Consider the following 27,097-nt stretch of genomic DNA (forward strand, 5'->3'; position numbering starts at 1 on the left):
CTGTTCCAGAATAACATCGACTGCTTTCTTTCCCTCATGATCCTAAAGCGAGATGCGAGTTGTGTCTAGCCACGCACACCCGTGCAGGGTGGCTGACGCATCACCACAAAATGTTCAACCTGCTGTCAACATATGTCTCAGAAATGTTAAACGTCCTCACCATTAAAGCCTCTATCATGTCTGTGCACGCCCACAAAAACACGGTTAATCATACAAGCCTTCTTGTTGTTTGGAAAGAGAACACTGTCTAAGCACAGACATGGCGAAATCTGAACAATTATGCAAACAGAATTCGAAGCACTGTCTTACAGAAGAGAAAAATAGTGGGAATTTTCGGTATCCTACAACCACTGGTCTGGAGATGTCTTAATACCACAGTGGCGGATGAGTGATGGTATCCCTGTCAGATATGGATGCTCTTCATCTACTTTACTTTGAACGCTTGCTCTCTCATAACTTACCATAGGGACCTTGTCTGCATCTTGTTCGAATCAGTTTGTAGAAGATCCTATGTTCCAGCACAAAGGATGTCTTGTGAATGTATAGAGCATTATGACTGGCTGTTATTGAATTTACCTGCTGAATTACTGTTACCAGCAGTGTGGAAGCACTGTCCACCTTTTTTTTTCTTTCTGCAGGCGAAAACTATTTTGTACAGATCACCATATTGCACCAACAATTAAACCATGCAAAGTGGTCTATAGGTCGTCAAATATGGAAAGACTCTTTCTTACTCAGTTACACAGCTCTGCCACTGCGGATGGGAACTTGAATATTAGAGCATGATACCTATCTCCAACCCAGAAATATATCACCATGTACCATGATGATGTAGTAAACATACAATTTGTATCCTGCGCCACTCAAAACCACCCATTTTACATCATTCATACAGCTATCGACCGCCAGACACTCGTACATATACCGTGAACACAGACGGTATACATATACTCCTCATTGCACTAGATACTTTCCTTGAGGTCAGGCAGTCATGCACTCCTGACACATGACCAGAGTGCCTTCAGTGGACCGAACTCACTCTCAAAACGGTTGTATAAAGGCTGGGTCGGTTCCCCTCTGCACAAAGACGTTACTTTTTCTGGTCCCGACCTGCTTGCTTGCTTTTCTACACCCATCTCCAGACTACAGCTGGTGCAACCCATCTCCTGGGGGCAAATGCGGAGTCGACGGCGTCGGCCTTGGGCGAGCGTTGGAGCCTCTGATATGTCACCGTTGATGAAAGCGTTTTTTACGTGCAATGAGTGTTTGTACACTGTATTATTTTCGGCTGCGTTACACATGCATAATTTTTTAGAATTTCCGAGTTGCTTGCATGTCTGTGTGCTGTGTACTGCATTATTTCAGTAATTTACGGGTCGTTTGCTTGTCTGTACATTGGTGTACTGCATCATGTTTGGTGATTCATGAATAGTTTGCAGGTCTGTATGCACTGTACTGCATTTTTTCAGTAACTTACAAGTTTTTTGTGTGTCTGTTCATCAGTGTACTGCATTATTTACGAGTAGTTTGCGGATCTGTTCAAATGGTTCAAATGGCTCTGAGCACTATGGGACTTAACAGCTATGGTCATCAGTCCCCTAGAACTTAGAACTACTTATACCTAACTAACCTAAGGACATCACACAACACCCAGTCATCATGAGGCAGAGAAAATCCCTGACCCCGCCGGGAATCAAACCCGGGAACCCGGGCGCGGGAAGTGAGAACGCTACCGCACTTGCGGGTCTGTAAACTGTATATTGTAAACCCAAGCACATCAGAGTGAGTGTTCTGTATCAGTATAATAAATATACTATGTCAAATCATTCACCAAATAAATTGTTCCAAAATGAATAAAGCACACTCCTTCCTCTCTCCAGCAACCCAGAACAGGTTGAGTCCTTTTCCAGCCATTTTCTCCTCAGGCCGCCATCTTGGATTACGTCACAGGAGAGGTGATGGTGCCCTCTTTTGGCGGTACTGTGTACTAGGTCAATTGGACTTCAGACTTCATGGTGTAGACTCTGGATGGAGCTACTGCCCCTAATTTTTTGATTAAAGATTGCATGCAAAATAAAGACTTACATCCATCCTATCCAGCACCGGCTGTCCTTTTCTCACCATTTTTCCTCCTCAGACCGCCATCTTCGATTACGTCATGGAAGGGACAACAGTGCCATCTGGTGGTGGTACTGTGTACTAGGTCAGTTGGACTCCGGACCTCATGGTGAACTCGCTTGATCGCATTACTGCCTCTAATTGTTTAAATAAAGACTGAAAATAAAGACTTTTGTTCATCCTATCCAGCACAGGCTAAGACCTTTTCCCCCCAATTCCTAGGAATAAGTAGCGGTCGGATGACTTAGGTTAGTGGAGGTAGGACAAGTGACCTTTTTTCCCGCCATTTTCTTAGATTAGTGGAGGTAGCTTGAGTGTGTTGTATTTTCCTGATGGAATTTAAAACTTCCCACCATCTTCTGGGGGAGGGGAGGTGAGGGGGAGGTTAGGGGTTAAGTTAGAGGAGGTAGCCCAACTGACCTATTTTCTCGCCAAAATTTGAACTTCCCGCCATGACGCCATTGTGCTGATGCCACATCTATCGCCGCCATCTTTGATCCGCTATCGTGAATAAATTTGGCAACAATGCAAATGGGGCCATACCCTTGTTGTCCCCTAATTATGTGGTATGGGTCAGTTTATAAGATACGTGTACAAGATTAGTGTTATATTAATAAATTCCTTCCATTTTAGTCCTAATCATGCAACTACACTTAAAAACAAGTTTCATTTTTTCCCTTCTACCAGCATGTAAGTAGAAATTCGTCCATAGAGTAGGAGTACTTGTCTAGAAGAAATGATTTTAGGTTACATTCGAAACATCGTTCGCTAGCTGTCACTTATTTTATGTTATTGGGCAAATTACCAAAATTTTTGTTGGTTCATATTGAACTCCTTTCTGACTGTCTCGCAGCTTTAAAATCGCTAACAATGGTCTTTTTTTCCTGTGGTATTACAACTATTGAGATCGCTGCTCTTCTCAATTGGGATGTATTATCTACGACGAATTTCATTAGCGAATATAATGGGTGAATAAAAAATACCTCCAGATTCAAGACAAAAGTTCATCTAGCAAAATCAGATCGTGTGCATTTTGAAAACACATGAATGTACGGGAAGCTGGCACCAGTGGCAGATCGTGCAGGGCATTGGAATGTAGAGAGGAACGCATATCACTCCGCACTACCGTACCAGCCGCAATAGCAAACTCACAAGGGACACCTTTGACGTTGAACGCCCGAAACGGCACGAAACCATGCTTAGAACAACACAACGTGTCAGCACAATAGGAAGGAAATTATGCGTAATTCAATGACGTCAGTGCATCATTAGCTTTTTAATCAACAGAGCCGAAAACCTTCAATCTCAAGTAATTATAATAGCGCAAAACTCTTGTATCCTACATACATTTACATCTACATCTACAATTATACTCCGCAAGCCACCCAACGGTGTGTGCCGGAGGGCACATAACGTGCCACTGTCATTACCTCCCTTTTCTGTTCCAGTCGCGTATGGTTCGCGGTAAGAACGACTGTCTGAAAGCCTTCGTGCGCACTCGAATCTCTCTAATTTTACATTCGTGATCTCCTCGGGAGGTATAAGTAGGGGAAGCAATATATTCGATACCTCATCCAGAAAGCACCCTCTCGAAACCTGGCGAGCAAGGTACACCGCGATGCAGAGCGCCTGTCTTGCAGAGTCTGCCACTAGAGTTTGCTAAACATCTCCGTAACGCTATCACGGTTACCATAACCCTGTGACGAAACGCACCGCTCTTCTTTGGATCCTCTCCATCTCCTCCGTCAACCCGATCTGGTATAGATCCCACACTGATGAGCAATACTCAAGTATAGGTCGAACGAGTGTTTTGTAAGCCACCTCCTTTGTTGATGGACTACATTTTCTAAGGACTCTCCCAATGAATCTCAACCTGACACCCGCCTTACCAACAATTAATTTTATATGATCATTCTACTTCAAATCGTTCCGTACGCATACTCCCAGAAGTAACTGCTACCAGTGTTTGTTCCGCTATCATATACCCATACAATAAAGGATCCTTCTTTCTATGTATTCGCAATACATTACATTTGTCTATGTTAAGGGTCAGTTGCCATTCCCTGCACCAAGTGCCTATCCACTGCAGGTCTTCCTGCATTTCGCTACAATTTTCTAATGCTGCAACTTCTCTGTATACTACAGCATCATCCGCGAAAAGCCGCATGGAACTTTCAACACTATCTACTAGGTCATTTATATATATTCTGAAAAGCAATGGTCCCATAACACTCCCCTGTGGCACGCCAGAGGTTACTTTAACGTCTGTAGACGTCTCTCCATTGATAACAACATGCTGTGTTCTGTTTGCTAAAAACTCTTCAATCCAGCCACACAGCTGGTCTGATATTCCGTAGGCTCTTACTTTGTTTATCAGGCGACAGTGCGGAGCTGTATCGAACGCCTTCCGGAAGTCAAGGAAAATAGCATATAACTGGGAGCCTGTATCTAATATTTTCTGGGTCTCATGAACAAATAAAGCTAGTTGGGTCTCACACGATCGCTGTTCCCGGAATCCATGTTGATTCCTACAGAGTCGATTCTGGGTTTCCAAAAACGACATGATACGCGAGCAAAAAACATGTTCTAAAATTCTACAACAGATCGACGTCAGAGATATAGGTCTATAGTTTTGCGCATCTGCTCGACGACCCTTCTTGAAGACTGGGACTACCTGTGCTCTTTTCCAATCATTTGGAACCTTCCGTTCCTCTAGAGACTTGCGGTACACGGCTGTTAGAAGGGGGGCAAGTTCTTTCGCGTACTCTGTGTAGAATCGAATTGGTATCCCGTCAGGTCCAGTGGACTTTCCTCTGTTGAGTGATTCCAGTTGCTTTTCTATTCCTTGGACACTTATTTCGATGTCAGCCATTTTTTCGTTTGTGCGAGGATTTAGAGAAGGAACTGCAGTGCGGTCTTCCTCTGTGAAACGGCTTTGGAAAAAGGTGTTTAGTATTTCAGCTTTACGCGTGTCATCCTCTGTTTCAATGCCATCATCATCTCGGAGTGTCTGGATATGCTGTTTCGAGCCACTTACTGATTTAACGTAAGACCAGAACTTCCTAGGATTTTCTGTCAAGTCGGTACATAGAATTTTACTTTCGAATTCACTGAACGCTTCACGCATAGCCTCCTTACGCTAACTTTGACATCGTTTAGCTTCTGTTTGTCTGAGCGGTTTTGGCTGCGTTTAAACTTGGAGTGAAGCTCTCTTTGCTTTCGCACTAGTTTCCTAACTTTGTTGTTGAACCACGGTGGGTTTTTCCCGTCCCTCACAGTTTTACTCGGCACGTACCTGTCTAAAATGCATTTTACGATTGCCTTGAACTTTTTCCATAAACACTCAACATTATCAGTGTCGGAACAGAAATTTTCGATTTGATCTGTTAGGTAGTCTGAAATCTGCCTTCTATTACTCTTGCTAAACAGATAAACCTTCCTCCCTTTTTTTTATATTCCTATTAACTTCCATATTCAGGGATGCTGCAATGGCCTTATGATCACTGATTCCCTGTTCTGCAGTTACAGAGTCGAAAAGTTCGGGTCTGTTTGTTATCAGTAGGTCCAAGATGTTATCTCCACGAGTCGGTTCTCTGTTTAATTGCTCGAGGTAATTTTCGGATAGTGCACTCAGTATAATGTCACTCGATGCTCTGTCCCTACCACCCGTCCTAAACATCTGAGTCTAGCGGTTCTAGGCGCGCAGTCCGGAACCGCGCGACTGCTACGGTCGCAGGTTCGAATCCTGCCTCGGGCATGGATGTGTGTGATGTCCCTAGGTTAGTTAGGTTTAAGTAGTTCTAAGTTCTAGGGGACTGATGACCACAGGTGTTAAGTCCCATAGTGCTCAGAGCCATTTGAACCATTTGACCCTAAACATCTGAGTGTCCCAGTCTATATCTGGTAAATTGAAATCTCCACCTAAGACTATAACATGCTGAGAAAATTTATGCGAAATGCATTCCAGATTTTCTCTCAGTTGTTTTGCCATTAATGCTGCTGAGTCGGGAGGTCGGTAAAAGGAGCCAATTATTAACCTAGCTCGGTTGTTGAGTGTAACATCCACCCATAATAATTCACAGGAATTATCCACTTCTACTTCACTACAGGATAAACTACTACTAACAGCGACAAACACGCCACCACCGGTTGCATGCAATCTATCCTTTCTCAACACCGTCTGTGCCTTTGTAAAAATTTCGGCAGAATTTATCTCCGGCTCAGCCAGCTTTCTGTACCTATAACGATGTCAGCTTCGGTGCTTTCTATCAGCGCTTGAAGTTCCGGTACTTTACCAATGCAGCTTCGACAGTTTAAAATTACAATACCGATTGGTGCTTGGTCCCCACATGTCCTGACTGTGCCCCACACTCTTTGAGGCTGTTGCCCTTTCTGTACTTGCCCGAGGCCATCTATCCTAAAAAACCGCCCAGTCCACGCCACACAACCCCTGCTACCCGTGTAGCCGCTTGCTGCGTGCAGTGGACTCCTGACCTATCCAGCGGAACCCGAAACCCCACCACCCTATGGCGCAAGTCGATGAATCTGCAGCCCACACGGTCGCAGAACCGTCTCAGCCTCTGATTCAGACCCTCCACTCGGCTCTGTACCAAAGGTCCACAGTCAGTCCTGTCGACGATGCTGCAGATGGTGAGCTCTGCTTTCATCCCGCTAGCGAGACTGGCAGTCTTCACCAAATCAGATAGCCGGCGGAAGCCAGAGAGGATTTCTTCTGGTCCATAGCGACACACATCATTGGTGCTGAGCAGATGGGTGCACCCTGAACCCTTCATGGTATCCGGAAGGACCCTTTCCACATCTGGAATGACTCCCCCCGGTATGCACACGAAGTGCACATTGGTTTTCTTCCCCTCTCTTGCTGCCATATCCCTAAGGGGCCCCATTACACGCCTGACGTTGGAGCTCCCAACTACCAGTAAGCCCACCCTCTGCGACCGCCCGGATCTTGCAGACTGAGGGGCAACCTCTGGAACAGGACAAGCAGCCATGTCCGGCCGAAGATCAGTATCAGCCTGAGACAGAGCCTGAAACCGGTTCGTCAGACAAACTGGAGAGGCCTTCCGTTCAGCCCTCCGGAATGTCTTTCGTCCCCTGCCACACCTCGAGACGATCTCCCACTCTACCACAGGTGAGGGATCAGCCTCAATGTGGGCAGTATCCCGGGCAGCCACAGTCGTAGTCCGATCGGGGGATGCGTGGGACGAGCTGGCCGTCCCCGACAAACCCCCATCCGGACCTCCACAGTGATGCCCATTGGCAACAGCCTGAAGCTGTGTGACCGAAGCCAACACTGCCTGAAGCTGGGAGCGAAGGGATGCCAACTCAGCCTGCATCCGAACAGAGCAGTTGCAGTCCCTGATAGTGCTTCTATTATTCATCATAATGTAGATGTGGGATTTCGTTGAAGTAGTTAAAACAAAGCAAAAGAGAACATTGTGAATACCTCACAAAAAGCTGAGTTTTTACAGTCAATATCACTTTCGCATTCAAGCAGTCCAATATCAAAAGCCAGGATAATTACATTTTCAAATGGTTATATGGATATGTCAGTGTCATAAACTGCCTTTCTCCAACCATACTGCAACATAGCCATGTACTTTGGTGTAGGATATTGATTGTAAATCATATAGCAAAGTTTGATAATGAAATAAAAACCATGTATCTTCACTTGTGGTTTGACACACTGTGGTCTTACAAAATCAAATCCTTCTAATGTAGAGCTTATATTGCCGAAAAAAGTAAACATCAAGGGGCTGGCAATATTTTGTTGTTTTAGGTGGCAATGTCTTCAATATAACATCTTTGTTTGGTAACATGCGTCTAGGAGGGTACGATCTCTAAGATACGATCAGGAATCACGCAACAATAGGCTCTTTCCTCTTGTTACATGTTCTCCAAGGGCTGAAGTTAGAAAACGTTTCACTTTTACTTGCCTCCACATGAATGTTTCGTGGACTGATTGTTTCAAGTATCACTGAAATATCCAAGGCCGAAAGTGCCTTGTGCCTGTTGAAAACAGATGAATGACTTATTTGTTAGTCTGACTGTTATTGACAAAACCACTTCAGCTGTGTAGTTTTGGGTAGTGCTCTGTACAGACTGCGACACACCAGCTGCAGTTTTCTCTCCTCTGTGAGACAGTGTTGGTGATTAAGACGTTTCATACTGGAATTCACTCTGGTCACTATTCCAAACATTTCCTTTCTCCTGACCTTACTCTTTCATAAATTTGTTCACTTCCTCCACAAAGTGTTGTGCCTTCTGACTCATACTATTATAGTTTTCTATGTCCTGACATCTGACAAACGTAGTAATGTGCCTGGATGAAATGCCATATTCAGCCGTAAGTATGTTGATAAAAGAAATCGACACTCTGAAATTTTCCAAGCCAACCATTTTAGATGCTTTGTGTCCTCACATTAGCAGATTCCAATGGTGAATGTAGATCCATACGACCTTGCACTATCAAATTGCGATATCACACGCTCTTTTAGAGTTTGTAATTACGATGGTCTACACTCATGCTCATAAATTAAGGATGACTGCAGAATGTGGTGCCACACAACGTGGCACTACACAAAACTGGCGCTAATAGCATAGGCACATAGGGAACACACACGACACACATCTGTAAGCCCACGGTATTGGTGACAAGTTGAGAAAATCGTCCCGAAACACATGTGCTACAAACGCCACTGTTTCCTGCGCATGTACCCCGACATCTATATGGGGTATGATCACCACGCACACGTACACAGCCCACACAATGGGTTGGAATACTCTCAATCAGGTGGTCGAGCAGCTGCTGGGGTATAGCCTCCCATTCTTGCACCAGTGCCTGTCGGAGCTCCTGAAGTGTCCTAGGGGTTTGAAGTCGTGCAGTGATACGTCGACCGAGAGCATCCCAGACGTGCTCGATCGGGTTTAGGTCTGGAGAACAGGCAGGCCACTCTATTCGTCTGATATCTTCTGTTTCAAGGTACTCCTCCACAATGGCAGCTCAGTGGGTCCGTGCGTTATCATCCATCAGGACCCACTGCACCCCTGAAAAGGTGGACATAACTGGTGTAAAATGATGTGCCAATACACCTGACCTGTTACAGTTCCTCTGCCAAAGACATGCAGGAGTGTACGTGCTCCAATCATAATCCCACCCCACACCATCAAACCATGATCTCCACACAGGTCCCTTTCAAGGAAATTAAGGGGTTGGTATCTGGCTCCTGGTTCACACGAGATGAAAACCCAGCGAGAGTCACTGTTCAGACTATACCTGGATTCGTCCATGAACATAACCTGGAACCATTGTTGCAGTGACCATGAATTGTGTTCTTAACACCAGGCTTTAATGGCTTTCCTGTGACCAGGGGTCAGTGGAATGCACCTTGCAGGTCTCAGTGCGAATAAACCATGTCTGTTCAGGCGTCTGTAGACTGTGTGTCTGGAGACAACTGTTTCAGTGGCTGCAGTAAGGTCCCGAGCAAGGCTACCTGCAGCACTCCGTGGCCGTCTGCGGGCACTGATGGTGAGATATCGGTCTTGTTGTGTTGTACACTGTGGACGTCCCGTACTGTAGCGCCTGGACACGTTCCCTGTCTGGTGGAATCGTTGCCATAATCTTGAGATCACACTTTGTGGCATATGGAGGGCCCATGCTTCGACCTGCTGTGTTTAACCAGCCTCCAGTCACCCTAGTATTCTACCCCTCATAACGTCATCAATATATGTTCTTTGAGCCATTTTCAACACACAGTCACCATTAGCACGTCTGAAAACGTCTGCACACTTACTCACTGCACCGTACTCTGACATGCACCAACACACCTCTGCGTATGTGGACTGCTGCCAGCGCCACCGTGCGACGACCGCAGGTCAAATGCACTGCATGGTCATATCCAGAGGTGATTTAAACCAGCAAACCGCCCACCAGAGCGTTGTGTCACCATGTATCAGCATTATCCTTAATTTATGAGCATGAGTGTAGTTCTGACAGTTCAGAGAAGGTAGCGTACCAAATATCGGATAAAATCTCCTACAAATAAAACAATCCAAGGGTGATACAATACTTTTCGCGAGACTGGCTGCCTGTGTCGTGTGAAGAAGACGGATCAGTCGAACTGCCAGCACAGAAGGTGGAGAACACGTGAGAATGATTCGTCAAGACATACCGACGACACGAGCGAGCAGAGAACTTCAGTCACGGCAGTCAACCAAGTGCGCTCGCTACTAGTGACAGTGAACTTCGTTCTGCTTCTTGTAATGATTTGCAGTAGCCGCTCTCTGTCAGACTTTTGTGATTACCTCAGCAGCGAACTGCCTGAGCGCTGGATTGGACGCAGTTCCCACCTCGACTGTGACGTGTCGGTACATTCATCGCCAGAGTCTGACTGACATATTTACCTTTGTGCATCACGAATGTAGGCCATACTGAGAGCCTGTAAAGTGTTCTAAAAACTTGTAAAGGTGCACTGTCCACCGACAGCTTTATTATTGTAGTGGTCAATTCGCAGAAAATGATTCACAAAACATGTCTACCTTACCACAGAACAGGTATATCAACTTTAACCATTGTACTTGCTGACTGGACTATCCTGTTCTCACAACAGGTGGTGCTCCAGCGGGTGATTCCTACAGTGAGTGTGTACCTTACCAGCGAATGGACCCTGCTTCACCTCAGCAACTCGGGCCTCGCAGCGACAACTATAGTGGCGGCGGTGGCAGCATAGCTGCAGCGGACGTCGACGAAGCGGCGTCCTGCCGCCGGGTGGGAGGCGTTGAGGGTGCGGAAGGTGTGGCAGGTGTGTACGCTTGGCAGTGGCTGCCGGGGCGCACGCAGCCGCCGCTCGCCGTCGCCGCCGACGACATCAAGCTCGGTAAGCTCTCGGCACAGTCCGTGTAGTTTGGGAAAAGCTTTTATTTCTCGTAATGAAACTGGTGTCAGCGAATAGGAGAGGTTCAAAGATCACACAAGTGAGTGCGAGTGGGAAAGTCCGAAAATGTGTTTAAAGAATGTTTAACAGTACATAAGCTCACTGGACAACATAGTTGGTGCCCAGAATAAAACAGGACACTGGTAGCTCTTTGGAGTGCTGTAGGCATTGTGGAAACATTACCAAGCTGAGACAATTCGTTGCATCGAAGTAGTTTGTTTGTTTGTGTGTGTGTGTGTGTGTGTGTGTGTGTGTGTGTGTGTGTGTGTGTGTGTGTCATCTCCTCTTCGACGAATCTTACAAGCGCTGATTCTGAGCATTTGTCGAAGAGGTGACGACAGAATGACAGCAGAGAGGAGCTGCCGTGTCGTGTTGCGACTGTGTAAGTAACCACACCTCGAACCATGTTGCCCGGTTTGTTGTTGTGGGAGTGCAGACCCCTCAGCCTGTCTATAGTGAATGGTGTACCACTCACAACCGTGCTTCATGGGGCAAGAACGGTGGTCCTAAGAAGACACTAGCCGACAGCGACACCAGGCGAGTGTTTCACTGAGTCAGCGACAGTCGGGTTTGAGCCTGACAGGGAATCCTGCTGTCAGTGAATGCAGATCCATTAAAATGGGGGCGTTCATTGCGTTACAAAGTAAAGGAGGGGTTGACAGTTTAAATTTGACAATTATCTACTATTGTATTGTATTGTATGTTAACCGGGGGCCCAGAACCACGGAGAAGCTCCGTTCCCGCCGCAGTGGTCCACAACCCCTTGACGACTACCGCAGTCCACTTCACCCCTCTGCCGCCCCACACCAAACCACTCTTTCAGGGTTACTGTGTGGTTCAGCCCCCGGTGGAGACATCTGTAATATACATCTGTAATTGATGTCGACGACAGAGGCCGATGTTGACATATGGTTTATTTTTTAAAAAGGACATCTCAAATAAACTGGAGGTGGTCCTACAATATTCATTTAAAATGCAAATAGGAAATACCCATATCAAATGTAGTTAAATAACATTGAGAGCGTTATGAGAATGGTGGCAAAATCTCCAAACTAAATTTTCATCAAAGATACATGAAAAGTAAGTCTAGTTCATGAGCACTACACAGGAAGTATTCAGCAGCTCAAATTAGTTCAGACTTCAGCATGTTGATTGACAGATACAATGAATAGCAACTCACAGTGTGCACAGTTCCGTGTTACAAGCAGAAAAAGTTAGGGTCCTATTCTGGAGCACATTCAGGCCTCTAGACATATAAAGTCTCTTTAGAAGTATGATAGCTGTCATTCACCAGCCTGAATCAGACACTTCAGAGAACAAGTCATGCATGTTAGCGCAGGCAGATCTGCCGTCTTCGGGAACTCATGTAAAAAACAGAATCGGTCCCTTGAGCTCTTCGCTCCAAAAGTCCCATTCTCCAATTGACTCTCATAGTGTTCTGCGACTGTCCGCTTTTCCATTGGCTGAAGGCCACCCCCACCAACAATGCATCGTTCTTACCCGCAACATGCATGATCTTACTCATCTTTACCACTTTTATACACTAAACTAATATATTACAACAATGTTCAAATAAAATACATGTTACGAACATTCGGTTACACTCAGATCATTTACAATAAATGTCAGTGATTGCCTCTACATAAATGAACAGGCCCGCATTCTTGCACAAGTGCACTCACGTTAAATGAAAAAGAATTTTAGTTCTTGTTAAAACTATTATTTCAGTCTTCTTGACAAAAGCGTCTTTTGGGTCTCTTTCCAACTGTGGTACCCACTAATACATGCAGTTGACCGATTTTAAATTAGCATTGTTCTTTTAATAGCGCTTGCTATCAACATTAAAATAAACTTACTGGCTAAATAATAAATGGTTCATTAAATAAATAACAGAAGGATGATATAATATGAGATACTTATGCTGTGTTCATTTGCTTTGCAAATGTGGAGAATACGATGTTTTGACAAACATTTGCATAATAAAAAAAGATATAAAAAACTTAATTAATCAATAAATGTAACAGATACAAATCCGTAGCTTTCAGAAATGATGGCTATAGCGCTATTATATCGTCTGAGATATTGTTTGTTGAAATCCCACGAAGCGATTAAAAGTTGTTAATTCAGAGGTTCATTGCGTAAATCTTTATTCACTGTGAAATATTAACTTCTGTAGTTTTAAGGATATTGAAATATTGTTGTGCCACTGGATGGAGCCCATTTTTCTGAGATTGCAGTTGTATTCAGATTTGCATTAATATTAGACTGTAAATTAAGTGTCAAAATTCCCTGTACCTCCAGCTGGCCTGTAGCGTCCACTGCAGCCTGATCTGAGCCCTGGGGCCGCTAGCGTTCAGCCGTACAGCAAATTCCTCTCACTTCGTAGAAAATCTAGGCGGCCGATTAGCTCGCCTACGTACACGTAGTGTTACACTCTTCATCTCGATTTCTCTTTCTAAAACAATACTTAGTTCTAGTATGGCCCCCCTCCTTCCTTTGTCTTTCTTCACCAAGCCCAATCTTATGCTATCCATTGCTATATTTTTACCTCTAATCTGTCGTTTGCAATACTAGCGGCCCCAGCAACGTTTCGCAATTCCTAAACATGTATGGGAATTGTATATACATCCACTCCACTTCCCCCCACCCCTCTCTGTCTAACTCCTCCTCCCTTCAGCCTGTTTCCATCTTCTCCTCACACCTCTTTCCGTCAGCCTCCTCCTTCCCCTCTCTCCGTCCATTTTCTCCCCTTCCCCTCTCCGTCCACCTCCTCTTCCCCTCTCTCTCTGACCTTGAGCCTTGCTTATTGTTGTTGCAGACAAAACCTCGATTGGGAAAAGAATTCACTTACACTGAATAGGTAAATCAGTCGGGATCATTAATGTAACGGGGACAGGAGAGACCGCTCTAGCTGCTGCATATGTGAGGGTAGTAGCTTCAATGATAGTATTTCTCATAGTTATAACCTGTGAGCAGGTGGAATTACAAAGTTTCGGATGATCCAGGTCTCCATATTGCAGTAGTGTTCTATTCATGAGTCGGTAAGCCATAAATACAACATTCCTCTTTCCTCATACAACCGTCTGCAACGAAGAAAACGAAACAGCACACTGAAGTGTTCCCCCGAGCCTCTGTATGAGAGCCAGATGAGATGTTACTCAAAGGCGTGGCAAGAATTTAACCGTTTACATATGGAGCAATTTAGAACAACTTGACGTGGAAGGATCATGGAGAGAATTATTCCTGAGCGTGGGTAATTTCACTGAAATGTGCACAGTGTGGTGTGTCACAGGAAAGTTCCGCAAATAAATCCTTACTGAACTCCACACCAGATCTGCGTGCTGGCAAATGTTATTCTTCGGAAACGGAAACCGATCAGTCCCGAGCAGCTTTAATTGAAAAATATTGCATACAACTGAGAAATATCTCAGATGGATTTGGGCACTTCATTAAAAAGTAACTAACGAAATAACACTAATTCTGTCCAGTCATTCGTGTCCAAAATCCGCCGCCAACTTTTCCTATTTTTACCTGTGACATGTGGATATAGCAGCATAAATGATTAAAAGACAAGGTAATGGACTGAATTAATAATGGATCCGACATAAGAGATACGTTTACATAACCTTTATCGAACTAATGTAGTTTCAATTTCGACACTCACATACGCTCAGCTCGATCTCCAAAAGACAAAAGGTGGTAGTACAAGAAGAAGACAAAAAACAGCGCTTTTTCATTTATTCTCAATGACTTTGAATTCAACACTTTCACAACTTCTGTAACTTTCAGTATGTTAAATGCAGTCATGGAACATATATCAAAATCATAACTTCTTTACCATTAAAGCACAGTTTTCCTTTTTACACATCATTACATTATCACTTATGAGGATAAAAATTAGGGCGGAAAAAATAATGAAATGTTTTAACATTACTGTGTATACAGTTTTTTAAAAATTATGTATAAGGAGAAAGAACATGTGTGGAAAAACAATGTGTCGAACATTTTAAATGCCCTGATATCCATGTTAAAAGAAATAACACTAAACCACACATTTTCACAGCGCTTCATTTCTCACAGTCAGTTTTTACAGCAAATCTGGACACTTTTCTATGCCCATATAAACGTTAAAAGAATACTATGTGACAGTCTGAATTCAAACAGTCAGAAACTTTTCGCATTTTTTGCTAGCAACGTTTCCCCTTTACATATTAACTATATATTTATATAGTGCACATGTTTAGAAAATATACAGGAAGTGTTTATCTGAATGTTTAACAGAGCATCACGTAAAAATGTGAAATAAATTGTTCAAGAATTTTTCTAGATATTTGCCCCCTTGTGTATTTCATATATATTTATTCACCATATACATTTAAGAAATATGTGGGTTATATTCATCAAAAGTTTTTAGCGTGTTGCACAAAAATAGGAATTAAGTCCTGAAGAAATTTTCGAGATCTTTACTAACAACGTTTCTCCTTTGTGTATTACATACATATTTATGTAAAACATGTATTAAAAAATATTTAGCCTGCATCCATCTGAACTTTTATTGCAGTATCGTGTAAAAATTTGAAGGAAATCGGTAAAGAACTTTGTGAGATTTTTGCTAATAACTTTTTCCTTTATATATTATGTGTACATTTATGTACCACATATATAAAAGAAATATGTAGCCTGTGTCTGTCTGATGGTGTATTAGAGTATCATGTAAAAATTTGAACTAAATCAATCAAGAAATTTTCGAGATTTTTGCTAACAATGTTTCCCTTTCTGTATTATGTATATATTTATATACCATACATGTCCCTATATTATTTACCTGTTATTATTTATATGCTATTTATATAGTTACATATTTATAAATGTAGCCTATGTTATTTATTAGAATATCATGTGAAAGTATGAAGCAAATCAGTCAAGAAATTTTCGAGACTTTTAGTATAAACGTTAAACAACGACTTATTTTTATATAATGGTGTAGACATAGGTTTTTAGATACCATATGTATTTAAACACGGGTAGTCTTTGTCTGTCCAAACGTTTATTAGAACCTTATGTAAATATTTTAAGTAAATCAGTCAGGGGGTTCATGTAGTACACACACACACACACACACACACACACACACACACACACACATATATATATATATATATATATATATATATATATAAATGCTTTAAAAAGTAGCATATGTCTATATGTATATTTATTAAAGTACCATGTGAAAATTTGAAGTAATTTCATCAAGAAGTTATCTAGATTTCTGTTAACAGTCTTACCAATCTGCATAGTGAATATACGTATTTAGAAAATGTGTAGCGTATGTCCATCCAAATATTTATTAGAGCGTAGCCAAAAAATCTGAAGCAAATCAGTCAAGAACTTTTTGAGATTTTTGTTAAAAAATAATATGTAGCATGTCAGTACAGAAGTTTATTAGAGTACAGCCTAAACATCTAAAATAAATCAGTCAATAACTTTTGGAAATTTTTTTCTAACAGCCTGTCCCTTTTATGTAGTATAAATATACTTATATACTATATACACTAAAGCAATGTATAGCATATGTCCATCTGAACGTTTATTAGGTTAGTTCGTAGTCCAAGACTGGTCTGACCCAGTTTTCTACGCTGGTCAATCCTGTACAAGATTCTTCTTCTCTGTACAACTGTGACAACATGCATCCATTTGAAATTACTTACTGTAGTCATGCCTTGGTCTGCCTCTGCTCCCCACCATTCCTTCCATTACTAAATTATTCCCTTATTCTCCAGGTATGGCTTCTCAAAAAATCCTGTTTTGTAGTCGATTTTCACAATAAATTTCTTTCTTTCTTATTTTGATTCGGTATCTCTTCATTAGTTATCTAATTTAATGATGAGCATTTTTCTGTAGCACCATATTTCAAAAGCTTTCATTGTCTTTTAATCTGAACAGTTCTCAAAGTTCTGCTTCGGTGCAAGGCTCAGATGGCTCTGAGCACTACGCGACTTAACTCCTGAGGTCATCAGTCGCCTAGAACTTAGAGCTAATTAAACCTAACTAACCTAAGGACATCACACACATCCATGCCCGAGGCAGGATTCGAACCTGCGACCGTAGCGGTCGCTCGGCTCCAGACTGTAGCGCCTAGAACCGCACGATCACTCCGACCGGCGGTGCAAGGCCAAGCAGGGTACAAACACCTTCATAAAAGTCTTCCTAACACTTAAATTTAATTTCGATGGTACTAAACTGATGTTTTTCAGAAAGTATCTTCTTGCTGTAGCCAGTCTGCATTTTATGCATTCTCTACTTCAGCCATCATCAGTTATCTCCTACCCATAATAGCAAAACTCATTTATTACTTCTAGCTTATAAGTTCCTATTCTACTTTCATCCACATCACATGATTTCATTCGACAATTGTCCATTGACTTTGTATATGTCTTATTTATTGATCTTTCAGTGTCATTTCAAGACATATTCCTCTGCACTCATTTGATCATCCTAGTCTTGTGCCGTCTCTGGCAGAGTAACAGCACCAGTGTCAAACCTGAAAGTTTCCATTTCTTCTCCTTGAATTTCAATTCTTTTTACAAACTTCTGGTTCCTTTTCTTCACAGCTTTGTCAACGTACAGACTGAACAACTATGGGAGAGGTTCCAACCCAGTCTCACTTCCTGCTCAACTACTGACTCCCTTTCATGTCCTCATAACCATAGCTTTGTTTCTGTACAGGTTGTAGATAACGTTTCCCTGTCTATATTTTATCCACAATATCTCCAAAATTTTCAAGAGTAACATTGCACACAGTATTGTGACAAGTGGACTTTGCTTCCAGAGCTGTCGTTCGAGGTGGAGCTGCAGCTTTCCGGCCATCAGCGGCTGTCTGGCGAAGGTTGGGAGGGGGAGGGGGAGGGGCAGGAGACGCCGTCCCACCCCAGCCGGCCGCGCCTGGTCGCCTGCAGGGACGCCTGTGTCCAGGTGAGCAGCTGACCGCGCCGCGTTCACCATACACCCCAGTCTCCGGGAACGAGTGAGAGCAGAAAACACCACACAAAGCAGTGACCCAACACCCACAGTAATTATTATGACAATTGCAGCATCCAGAAAAAATGTTCAAATTAATCGAAAATCTAAAGATATGCAGACAAGTGGCTCCTTTTGCTTAAATTGTTAAATCTTCCAGATTATAAAGGCATCATAGAGTCTCACGCGAAGGTAGCCATTCCAAAGGCGGTAAAAAAAAAGCAAGTGACACTATAAATGTTGACTATTTTTATTTCAGATTAAATTATATTCGTTGACTTTAACTGACTGGATGAAAATTAGCTTCAGACCCACAGGTCATTCTTGATTAATGGTGAGCTTGGTGACGAAAGTAGGCCATGTTCGTACAAAAGAGGCTTTTTGTGATAAAATAATTGGACTTCGAATTGAGATACAGGTTAGACTTTTTAATAATGATAGAGCATTTAAAGTGTTCGATTGTTGCATCACCAAACAAACAACTGCCATCTCACTCAGTAACGTATGAAAAGGAGAAAAACATGTTAGTCTATATATTAGGACAACTGGTCTTAGAAGTTTGGACATTTTGGATGGTAGTGTCGACGTGTAGATTTTATGTTTGATACACTATGTTATCAAAAATATCCAGACACCCCCAAAAACATACGTTTTTCATATTAAGTGCGTTGTCCTGCCACCTACTGCCAGGTACTGCATATCAGCGTCCTCAATAGTCATTAGACATCGTGAGAGAGCAGAAAGGGGCGCTCCGCGGAACTCACGGACTTCGAACGTGGTCAAGTGATTGGGTGTGACTTGTGTCATACATCTGTACGCAGGATTTCCACATTCCTAAGCATCCCTAGGTCCACTGTTTCCGATGAGATAGTGATGTAGAAGCGTGAAGGAACACCTACAGTAAAAACGCGTACAGGCCGACCTCGTACAGGTGACTGACAGAGACCGCCGACAGTTGAAGAATGTGTAATAGGCAGACACTATCCAGACCATCACACAGGAATCCCAAACTGCATCAGGATCCACTGCAAGTACTATGACAGTAAGGGGGAGGTGATAAAGCTTGGATTTCATGGTCGAGCGGCTGCTCATAAGCCACACATCACGCCAATAAATGCAAAACGACGCCTCGATTGGTGTAAGGTGCGCAAACATTGGACGATTGAACAGTGGAAAAACGCTGTGTGGAGTGACGAATCACGGTACACAATGTGGCGATCCGATGGCAGGATGTGGGTATGGCGAATGCCCAGTTAACGCAATCTGGCAGCGTGTGTAGTACCAACAGTAAAATCTGGAGGCGGTAGTGTTATGGTGTGGTCGGTTTTTTATGGAAGGGGCTTGCACCCCTTGTTGTTTTGCATGGCACTATTACAACACAGGCCTACATTGACGTTTTATTTACCTTCTTGCTTCCCACTGTTGAAGAGAAATTCAGGGATGGCGATTGCATCTTCAATACAATCGAGCACCTGTTCATAATGCACCGCCTGTGGTGGAGTGGTTACACGACAGTAACATCCCTGTAATGGACTGTCCTGCACAGAGTCCTGACCTGAATCCTATGGAACACCTTTGGGATTTTTTGGAACGCCGACTTCGTGCCAGGCATCACCGACCGACATCGATACCTCTCCTTCAGAGCAGTACTCCGTGAAGAATGGGCTGCCATTCTCCAAGAAACCTTCCAGCACCTGATTGAACGTATGCCTGCGAGAGTGGAAGCTGTCATCAAGGCTGAGGGTGGGCCAATACCCTATTAAATTCCAGCATTACCGATGGAGGACGCCACGAACTTGTAAGTCATTTTCAGCCAGGTGTGCAGATACGTTTGATCACATAGTGTATGAGATGAGCTGCACCCAAGGCAAGAAGGAGGTGCTGATCATCGTGGACTGGATCCAGACAGTTAGGGATCCAGAAGGTCATGCCGAGGTCATGCCGATGAAGTGGTAGAAGGACATGGTCATGAGGGTAGATTGGTTTCATTTCGAGAAGACATGAGGGAGCTCAACATATATGGATTACACGAAACAGTTGCATGTTTGTACCAATAACACATAAGACATACATTAGATTGTTCTGAAATAAAAAACTTTTTAACACACACACAAAATCTATGTATGTACATAATCAAATTATTAATTATTTGATCTGTGGCTTTGTAGAGGACCCGTTTTCCTTATCTTTTAGCCTTGCACATCTGTTTATTGTCCTTTCTCCTATACATTTTTCGTATATTGATTTAAATTATCGTCTATTATTCATGCCTGTAGTATATTTCACAGGCAAGTCTTACGTAAATGTCCGCTACATGTATCTTATGAGTGTTCTTGTAGGCCGAAGTTTAAAAATTGGCACCACACATTTTTCGTTAGTAATGGTTACACACCCAGCATTCCACAGCAATAATCGCATGCAGCGCGGATACAGTGGCTCACAGTGACCTTGAATGCGCTTGCTTACATAAAACAGCCCGTCCAACTCATCTAGAGCGAAGGCCTCCCATTGGATCATATACGTGAATATATCTAACTACAAACTTGTATAAAGTGCGTGAGAAATCACAATTTATTTATTCATGCACTAGACTTCCCATCAACGTCAGTACTTGCTAGCGTCACTTGGAGGAATGTCTTCACTGTTCACTTTGTAAAGTTTAAATATAAGCACTTCTACATTGAGTTTGTAGCACCACAATCTTGACATAGTTGGGCGGCCATCCACTGCCACCTCAACCAACTGAATGTTGGATTCTGAGTGTGTCACTTAGTTTGGCAGTTCAGTTTTGCACTTGATAATTGTCCTGGTGAGTATTATTTACATTTAAATGACCATTACTTCCTAAATTAGGCTTCAGTTGATAATGGTGGCTGTTATGCCACTGATTTTCCCCCTAACAAAGTATCTGGGATTGTGCCTCCTGTCATGTCTTCTTCTCTTATTTCAGTTTGACAGGCTTTGATGTTCTTGCACATGGTTTTTTGTTAGATGGCCTACGGGCTACGTTACACTAGCGTCACGGTAATCGTTTTTTCTAACTTGATTGTTGAAATGATTATTCAGCGGAGTGGACTGACCCAGCGCCACTAACATTATTTATTTTAGAATCCTCATGTATCAAGTCAGTCAAATCCAATTATGGAAATAAGAAGCTCTTGAGTTGTTTCAAGAACATGTACTAATTTTTCTTTGACACCTAGTGGTAGTTTAGCTTTAAGGATCCACAGCACATCCCAGTGTCATGTTTTTTTCAAACATTTTTCGAAGTTTGTGTGTAGACTACCCTGTCGACTGTCTACATCTACATCTACGTCTCTCTACCGTTCCATTCGCGAACGGTGTGAGGGAAAAACGGGAACTTAAATTCTTCTGTACGAACCCTAATTTCTCTTATTTTATCGTGATGATCATTTCTCCCTATGTAGGGAGGTGCCAACAGAATGTCTTCGCAATCGGAGGAGAAAACAGGCGATTGAAATTTCATGAAAAGATCCCGTCGCAACGGAAAACGCGTTTGTTTTAATGATTGCCACTCCAATTCACGTATCATGTCTGTGGCACTATCTCTCCTATTTCGCGATAATACAAAACGAGCTGCCCTTCTTTGTACTTTTTCGATGCTATCCGTCAGTCCCAACTGATGCTGATCGCACACCGCGAAGCAATACTCCAAAATAGGGCGGACAAGCGTTGTATAAGCAGACTCTGTAGTAGACCTGTTGCGCCTTCCAAGTGTTCTGCCAATGAATCGCAGTCTTTGGTTTGCTCTACCCACAACATTATCTATGCGATCGTTCCAATTTAGCTTATTTGTAATTGTAATCCCTAAGTATTTAGTTGAATTTACATCCTTCAGATTTGTGTGACTTATCACGTACTCGAAATTTAGCGGATTTCTTTTAGTATTCGTGTGAATATTCCTCTTCATGGAACTATTTCCGGTACAGGAAATGTCGAAGTGTAGTAATAATAGTTTTGTTTTTATTTTTGCACACTTAGACCTTCTTTTGTCCATGCAAAAATTTTGTCAGATGTTCGTAGATTCAAAATGTCGTCGGTGAGCTTCAGCCCTCCTGAAATTCTAGACTCATGCCAGCTTTGGTATGGCATGGTCAGTGGTCACCTTCGAACTTCTGTTTTGATGATTAATTTTCGTTATTTATATTGGAAACTTACGGTGATCCTGACATTGTAATTCTGTCAGAGACAGCAAAGGACTTGGAAGAGCAGTTTTATGGAATGGACAGTGTCTTGAAAGGACGATATAAGATGAACATCAACAAAAGCAAAACAAGGATAATGGAATGTAGTTGAATTAAGTCTGGTGGCGCTGAGGAAATTAGATTAGGAAATGAGACATGTAAAGTAGTAAAGGAGTTTAGCTATTCGGGGAGCAAAATAACTGATGATGGTCGAAGTAGAGAGGATATAAAATGTAGACTGTCAATGGCAAGGAAATCGTTTCTGAAGAAGAGAAATTTGTTAATGTCGAGTATAGATGTAAGTGTCAGGAAGTCGTTGCTGAAAGTGTTTGTATGGAGTTTAGCCATGTATGGAAGTGAAACATGGACAGTAAATAGTTTGGACAAGAAGAGAATAGAAGCTTTCGAAATGTGGTGCTACAGAAGAATGTTGAAGATCAGGTGGGTAGATCACGTAACTAATGAGGAGGTATTGAATAGGATTGGGGAGAAGAGAGGTTTGTGGCACAACTTGACTAGAAGAAGGGATCGGTTGATAGGACATGTCCTGAACCATCAAGGGATCACAAATTTAGCATTGGAGGGCAGCGTGGAGGGTAAAACTCGTAGAGGGAGACCAAGAGATGAATAAACTAAGCAGATTCAGAAGGATGTAGGTTGCAGTACGTACTAGGAGATGGAGCTTGCACAGGATAGAGTAGCATGGAGAGCTGCATCAAACCAGTCTTAGGACTGAAGACCACAACAACAACAACAACTTCACACTTTTATTTATGCAGGGTCAATTGCCTCTTCTCGTACCATACATATATCTTATCTAAATCATTTTGCAATTCGTTTTGGTCATCTGATGACTTTACAAGACGATGGATGACAGCATCATCTGCAAACATTCTAAGACGGCTACTCAGATTGTCTCCTGTGTAGTTAATATAGATCAGGAACAATAGAGGGCCTATAACACTTCCCAGGGGAACGCCGGATATTACTTCTGTTTTGCTCGATGACTTTCCGTCCATTACTACGAACTGTGACCTTTCCGACAGGAAATCACGAATCCAGTGGCACAACTGAGGCGATATTCCATAGGAATGCAGTTTGGTTAGAAGGCGCTTGTGAGGAACGGTGTCGAAAGGCTTCTGGAAATCTAAAAATATGGAATCAATTTGCCGTCCCCTGTCGATAGCACTCATTAGTTCATGAATATAAAGAGCTAGTTGTGTCTCGCAAGAACGGTATTTCCTGGCTGTGGAAGGACTCTGGATTAAAAACCTTTTTCCTGAGACACGTATTTTCATAATAAAGCCTTTCGAAATTGCTTGCATGACTGGCAACACTCCCTCTCATATCATTAATTTGTGCACCAACATTGTTACGCAAATAGATAGGTCCCCACTCAGTGCAGTTTTAGTTTGACGCAATTCAGATGTAATCTTGTTCCAATGATACTCCAGTGTTACATTACAATCCACCTTATCATTAACCTATGCATCTTTCTCAGATATCCATTTCATAAACTCATGAGAAAAATTCCCCGTCTGTACATCAGACTGTTCTTACAATTTTATCTCTTGTTCAGCAGCTAAGCTATCTACTTTAATTATCTTCTGAACAGTTTCATTTACATTGGATTATCTGGAATGTATTGAGTCCATTTCATCTGATAATTTTTATGGTATCAGGAATGCCCTTGTAAGCACCATTTAATTGGGAGATTTCTAATCTTAGGGTATCCTTGCGAGTGGAACACTAAAGGAAACGACTGTTAGTGGTACAGGGTACCCTGTGACAGACACCATGCGGTGGCTTGCACAAAAGGTATGTAGATGTAGATGTAGATCCTGAGTGCACTAAAAGGCGTCCTGAGTGGACATCTGGCTGAAAATGACTTACAAGTTCGTGGCACTCTCCATCGGTAATGCTGGAATTCAATGTGGTGTTGACCCACCTTTAGCCTTGAAGACAGCTTCCACTCTCGCAGGCATACGTTCAGTCAGGTGCTGGAAGGTTTCTTGGGGTATGGCAGCCCATTCTTCGCCGAGTGCTGCTCTGAGGAGAGGTATCGATGTCGGTCGGTGAGGCGTAGCACGAAGTCGGCGTTAAAAAAATCCCAAAGGTGCTCTATAGGAGTCAAGTCAGGACTCTGTGCAGACCAGTCCATTACGGAAATGTTATTGTCGTGTAAACACTACGCAGTAGGCCGTGCATTATGAACAGGTGCTCGATAGTGTTGAAAGATGCAATCGCCGTCCCCGAATAGCTCTTCAACGGTGGGAAGCAAGAAGGTGCTTAAAACATCAATGTAGGCCTGTTCTGTGATAGTGTCAAGCAAAACAACAAGGGGAGCAAGCCCCCTCCATGAAAAACACGACCACACCATGACACCACCGCCTCCGAATTTTACTGTTGGCACTACACACGCTGGCAGATGACGTTCACCGGGCATTCGCCATACCCACACCCTGCCATCGGATCGCCACATTGTGTATCGTGATTAGACACTCTGCACAACGTTTTCCCGCCGTCCAATCGTCCAATGTTTACGCTCCTTACACCAAGCAAGACGGTGTTTGACATTTACCATCTTATGAGCAACCGCTCGACCATGAAATCCAAGTTTTCTCACCTCCCGCCTAACTGTCATAGTACTTGCAGTGGATCCTGGAATTCCCGTGTGATGGTCTAGATAGATGTCTGCCTATTACACATTACACCATGGGCCTTAACATCTGAGGTCATCAGTCCCCTAGAACTTAGAACTACTTAAACCTAACTAACCTAAGGACATCACACACATCCATGCCCGAGGCAGGATTCGAACCTGCGACCGTAGCGGTCGCGCGGTTCCAGACTGTAGTGCCTAGAACCGCTCGGCCACCCCGGCCGGCGGCACAATGCACCTAACATTAAAAACGTATGATTTTGGGGTGTCTGGATACTTTTGATACGCAGCTCCACGAATGGGCCTACTATAAGGCTAGTTTGTGGAATGAACTCCATACCTTCAGCTTGCGATTCTGTCTCGCCAGTTGAAGGTTGTAGATTATCAATTGAGCTTGCTGCTCACTGCGTGGCTATGAAATTCATTATCACTGTTTTCTATAAATTCCATATATATAATTTTACCAGTTTTACGATGCCACAGATGGCTGAAGTTATTTTAGTAAACTTCTCATTACTGTTTTAAACAGCAATCTACAAGTAATATTAATTCAAAGTGTGAACCTTCAACAAGAAATTATCGATCTAAAGAAACAGTGGAATACTTCAGAATGTCCATTAAGACAGTGGTACTACTTGGTATTGTCTGCACTGTGCACAAAGTCAACCTTTTTGTTGACACTAACTTGATGAATTATATAATTAATTAATAAAATTTGAACAAGTAGATCTGAAACAGATTGTGGGCCGTGAACTGCCTACCCAAGTGAGAAAACTTTTATAACACACATGGATATAATGATAAACAATGATATCTTTGCCTTACGTGTGTCGGCATAGTTCCGATCATTGGTAATATAACCGTAATATAAAAATTTTGTTTAGATTTTTTTTATGAATTTCTAACTTCCTTTTTCATAATTATTGCTTATTTACTTCGTTTCTCCACATCAGCTTGCCTCATTGAGCACTAACATGAAACATGGAAAGAAAAATACAAATTCTAGTTATATATTGGCAGAATTCGGAAATACAGGAAACTGAAAAAAATTACAATTAGGTCCTGCCACAGCCACAGCTTGCTGTGGCTTCAAGATTATAAGGGTATCATGAAGTCTCAGGCAAAGGATCCTCTCCAGGGGTGATAAAAAAAGGAAGTACAACTATTCGTATTGGTAACTGAAATGATTATTTTGGTTTGTGTATAGATAATCATAAATGCTGATAATTTTACTTCAAATTAAATTGTACTCTGTGACTTTAACTGACTTGCTGACAATCAGGTACATTCGAAAAGGTCACTTTTGGCTAACGGCGTACTTGGCGACGAATTACCGTGTGAGTAGTTAATGTTCATGCCGAAGAAGTTATTTTGAGATAACATAATCGGACTTCGAATTAAGATACAGGTTCGACTTGTTGATAATGACAGTGTGCTTAATGCGCTCGATTTTTGGTTCACCAACAAGCCACTTACAACTTCATTTGAACGACAAGAAATTATCTACATGATTTAATGAAAGAAGAAGAGCTCAAAGATTTGTTGTTTTGCAGAAGAAAGATAGGGTTGAAATTCAATATTCCAATTATTACTGACAAAACAATACATCTAGTGCAACTTCCATTGTGTCATGTCGATACGAGAACAAGAAGAAAAGGGCATCTTGTGTCGCGTATTTTACAGGGAGGCCAATTATCAGAGAACAAAAATTGGTATAAAATCAGTGAGCAGGAAGACCCGCTACCGTGTGATCACGTGATTACTGGTAGCAGTTACGCCGATTCAATGTATGGCAGTATGTGTGCTGCGCCATTTTAAGTGGAACGACCACATAAAACTAACCATAGGAAGACATTTTTTGGAAGAAACCTCAGGAAATGTACTCCACCCGCGAAGTATGTGGGTTACAAAACCCTCATTCGACAGATGTTTCAGTATTCGTTGTCACCCTGGGACACTTGCCAGATAATACTGACGGAGGAAATAGAGAAAATCCAGAGAAGAGCGGCGCGTTTCGTCTCTGCTTCGTTCAGTAGGCGCGGAAGCACCATGGAGATTCTCGTTAGACTCCCGTGGCAGATGCTACGAAACAGGAGCTGTGGCTGGTTTATTGTTAAAATTCCGAGAGCCTACGTTCTTAG

General features: G+C 42.6%; 1 protein-coding gene across 1 annotated transcript in view; it reads left to right on the forward strand.

The window, feature by feature from the left end:
* LOC126195496 (uncharacterized) overlaps positions 1–27,097 on the forward strand; it is a 73,453-nt gene that overhangs the window by 39,629 nt on the left and 6,727 nt on the right. Inside the window, exons 3-4 of the mRNA XM_049934123.1 lie at positions 10,746–11,012; positions 17,902–18,044. Of these exons, the coding sequence (XP_049790080.1) occupies positions 10,746–11,012; positions 17,902–18,044 (410 nt within the window). The remainder of the gene's footprint in view (positions 1–10,745; positions 11,013–17,901; positions 18,045–27,097) is intronic.

Source organism: Schistocerca nitens, chromosome 7 (assembly GCF_023898315.1).
Source record: "Schistocerca nitens isolate TAMUIC-IGC-003100 chromosome 7, iqSchNite1.1, whole genome shotgun sequence".
Taxonomy (NCBI): Eukaryota; Metazoa; Arthropoda; class Insecta; order Orthoptera; family Acrididae; genus Schistocerca; species Schistocerca nitens.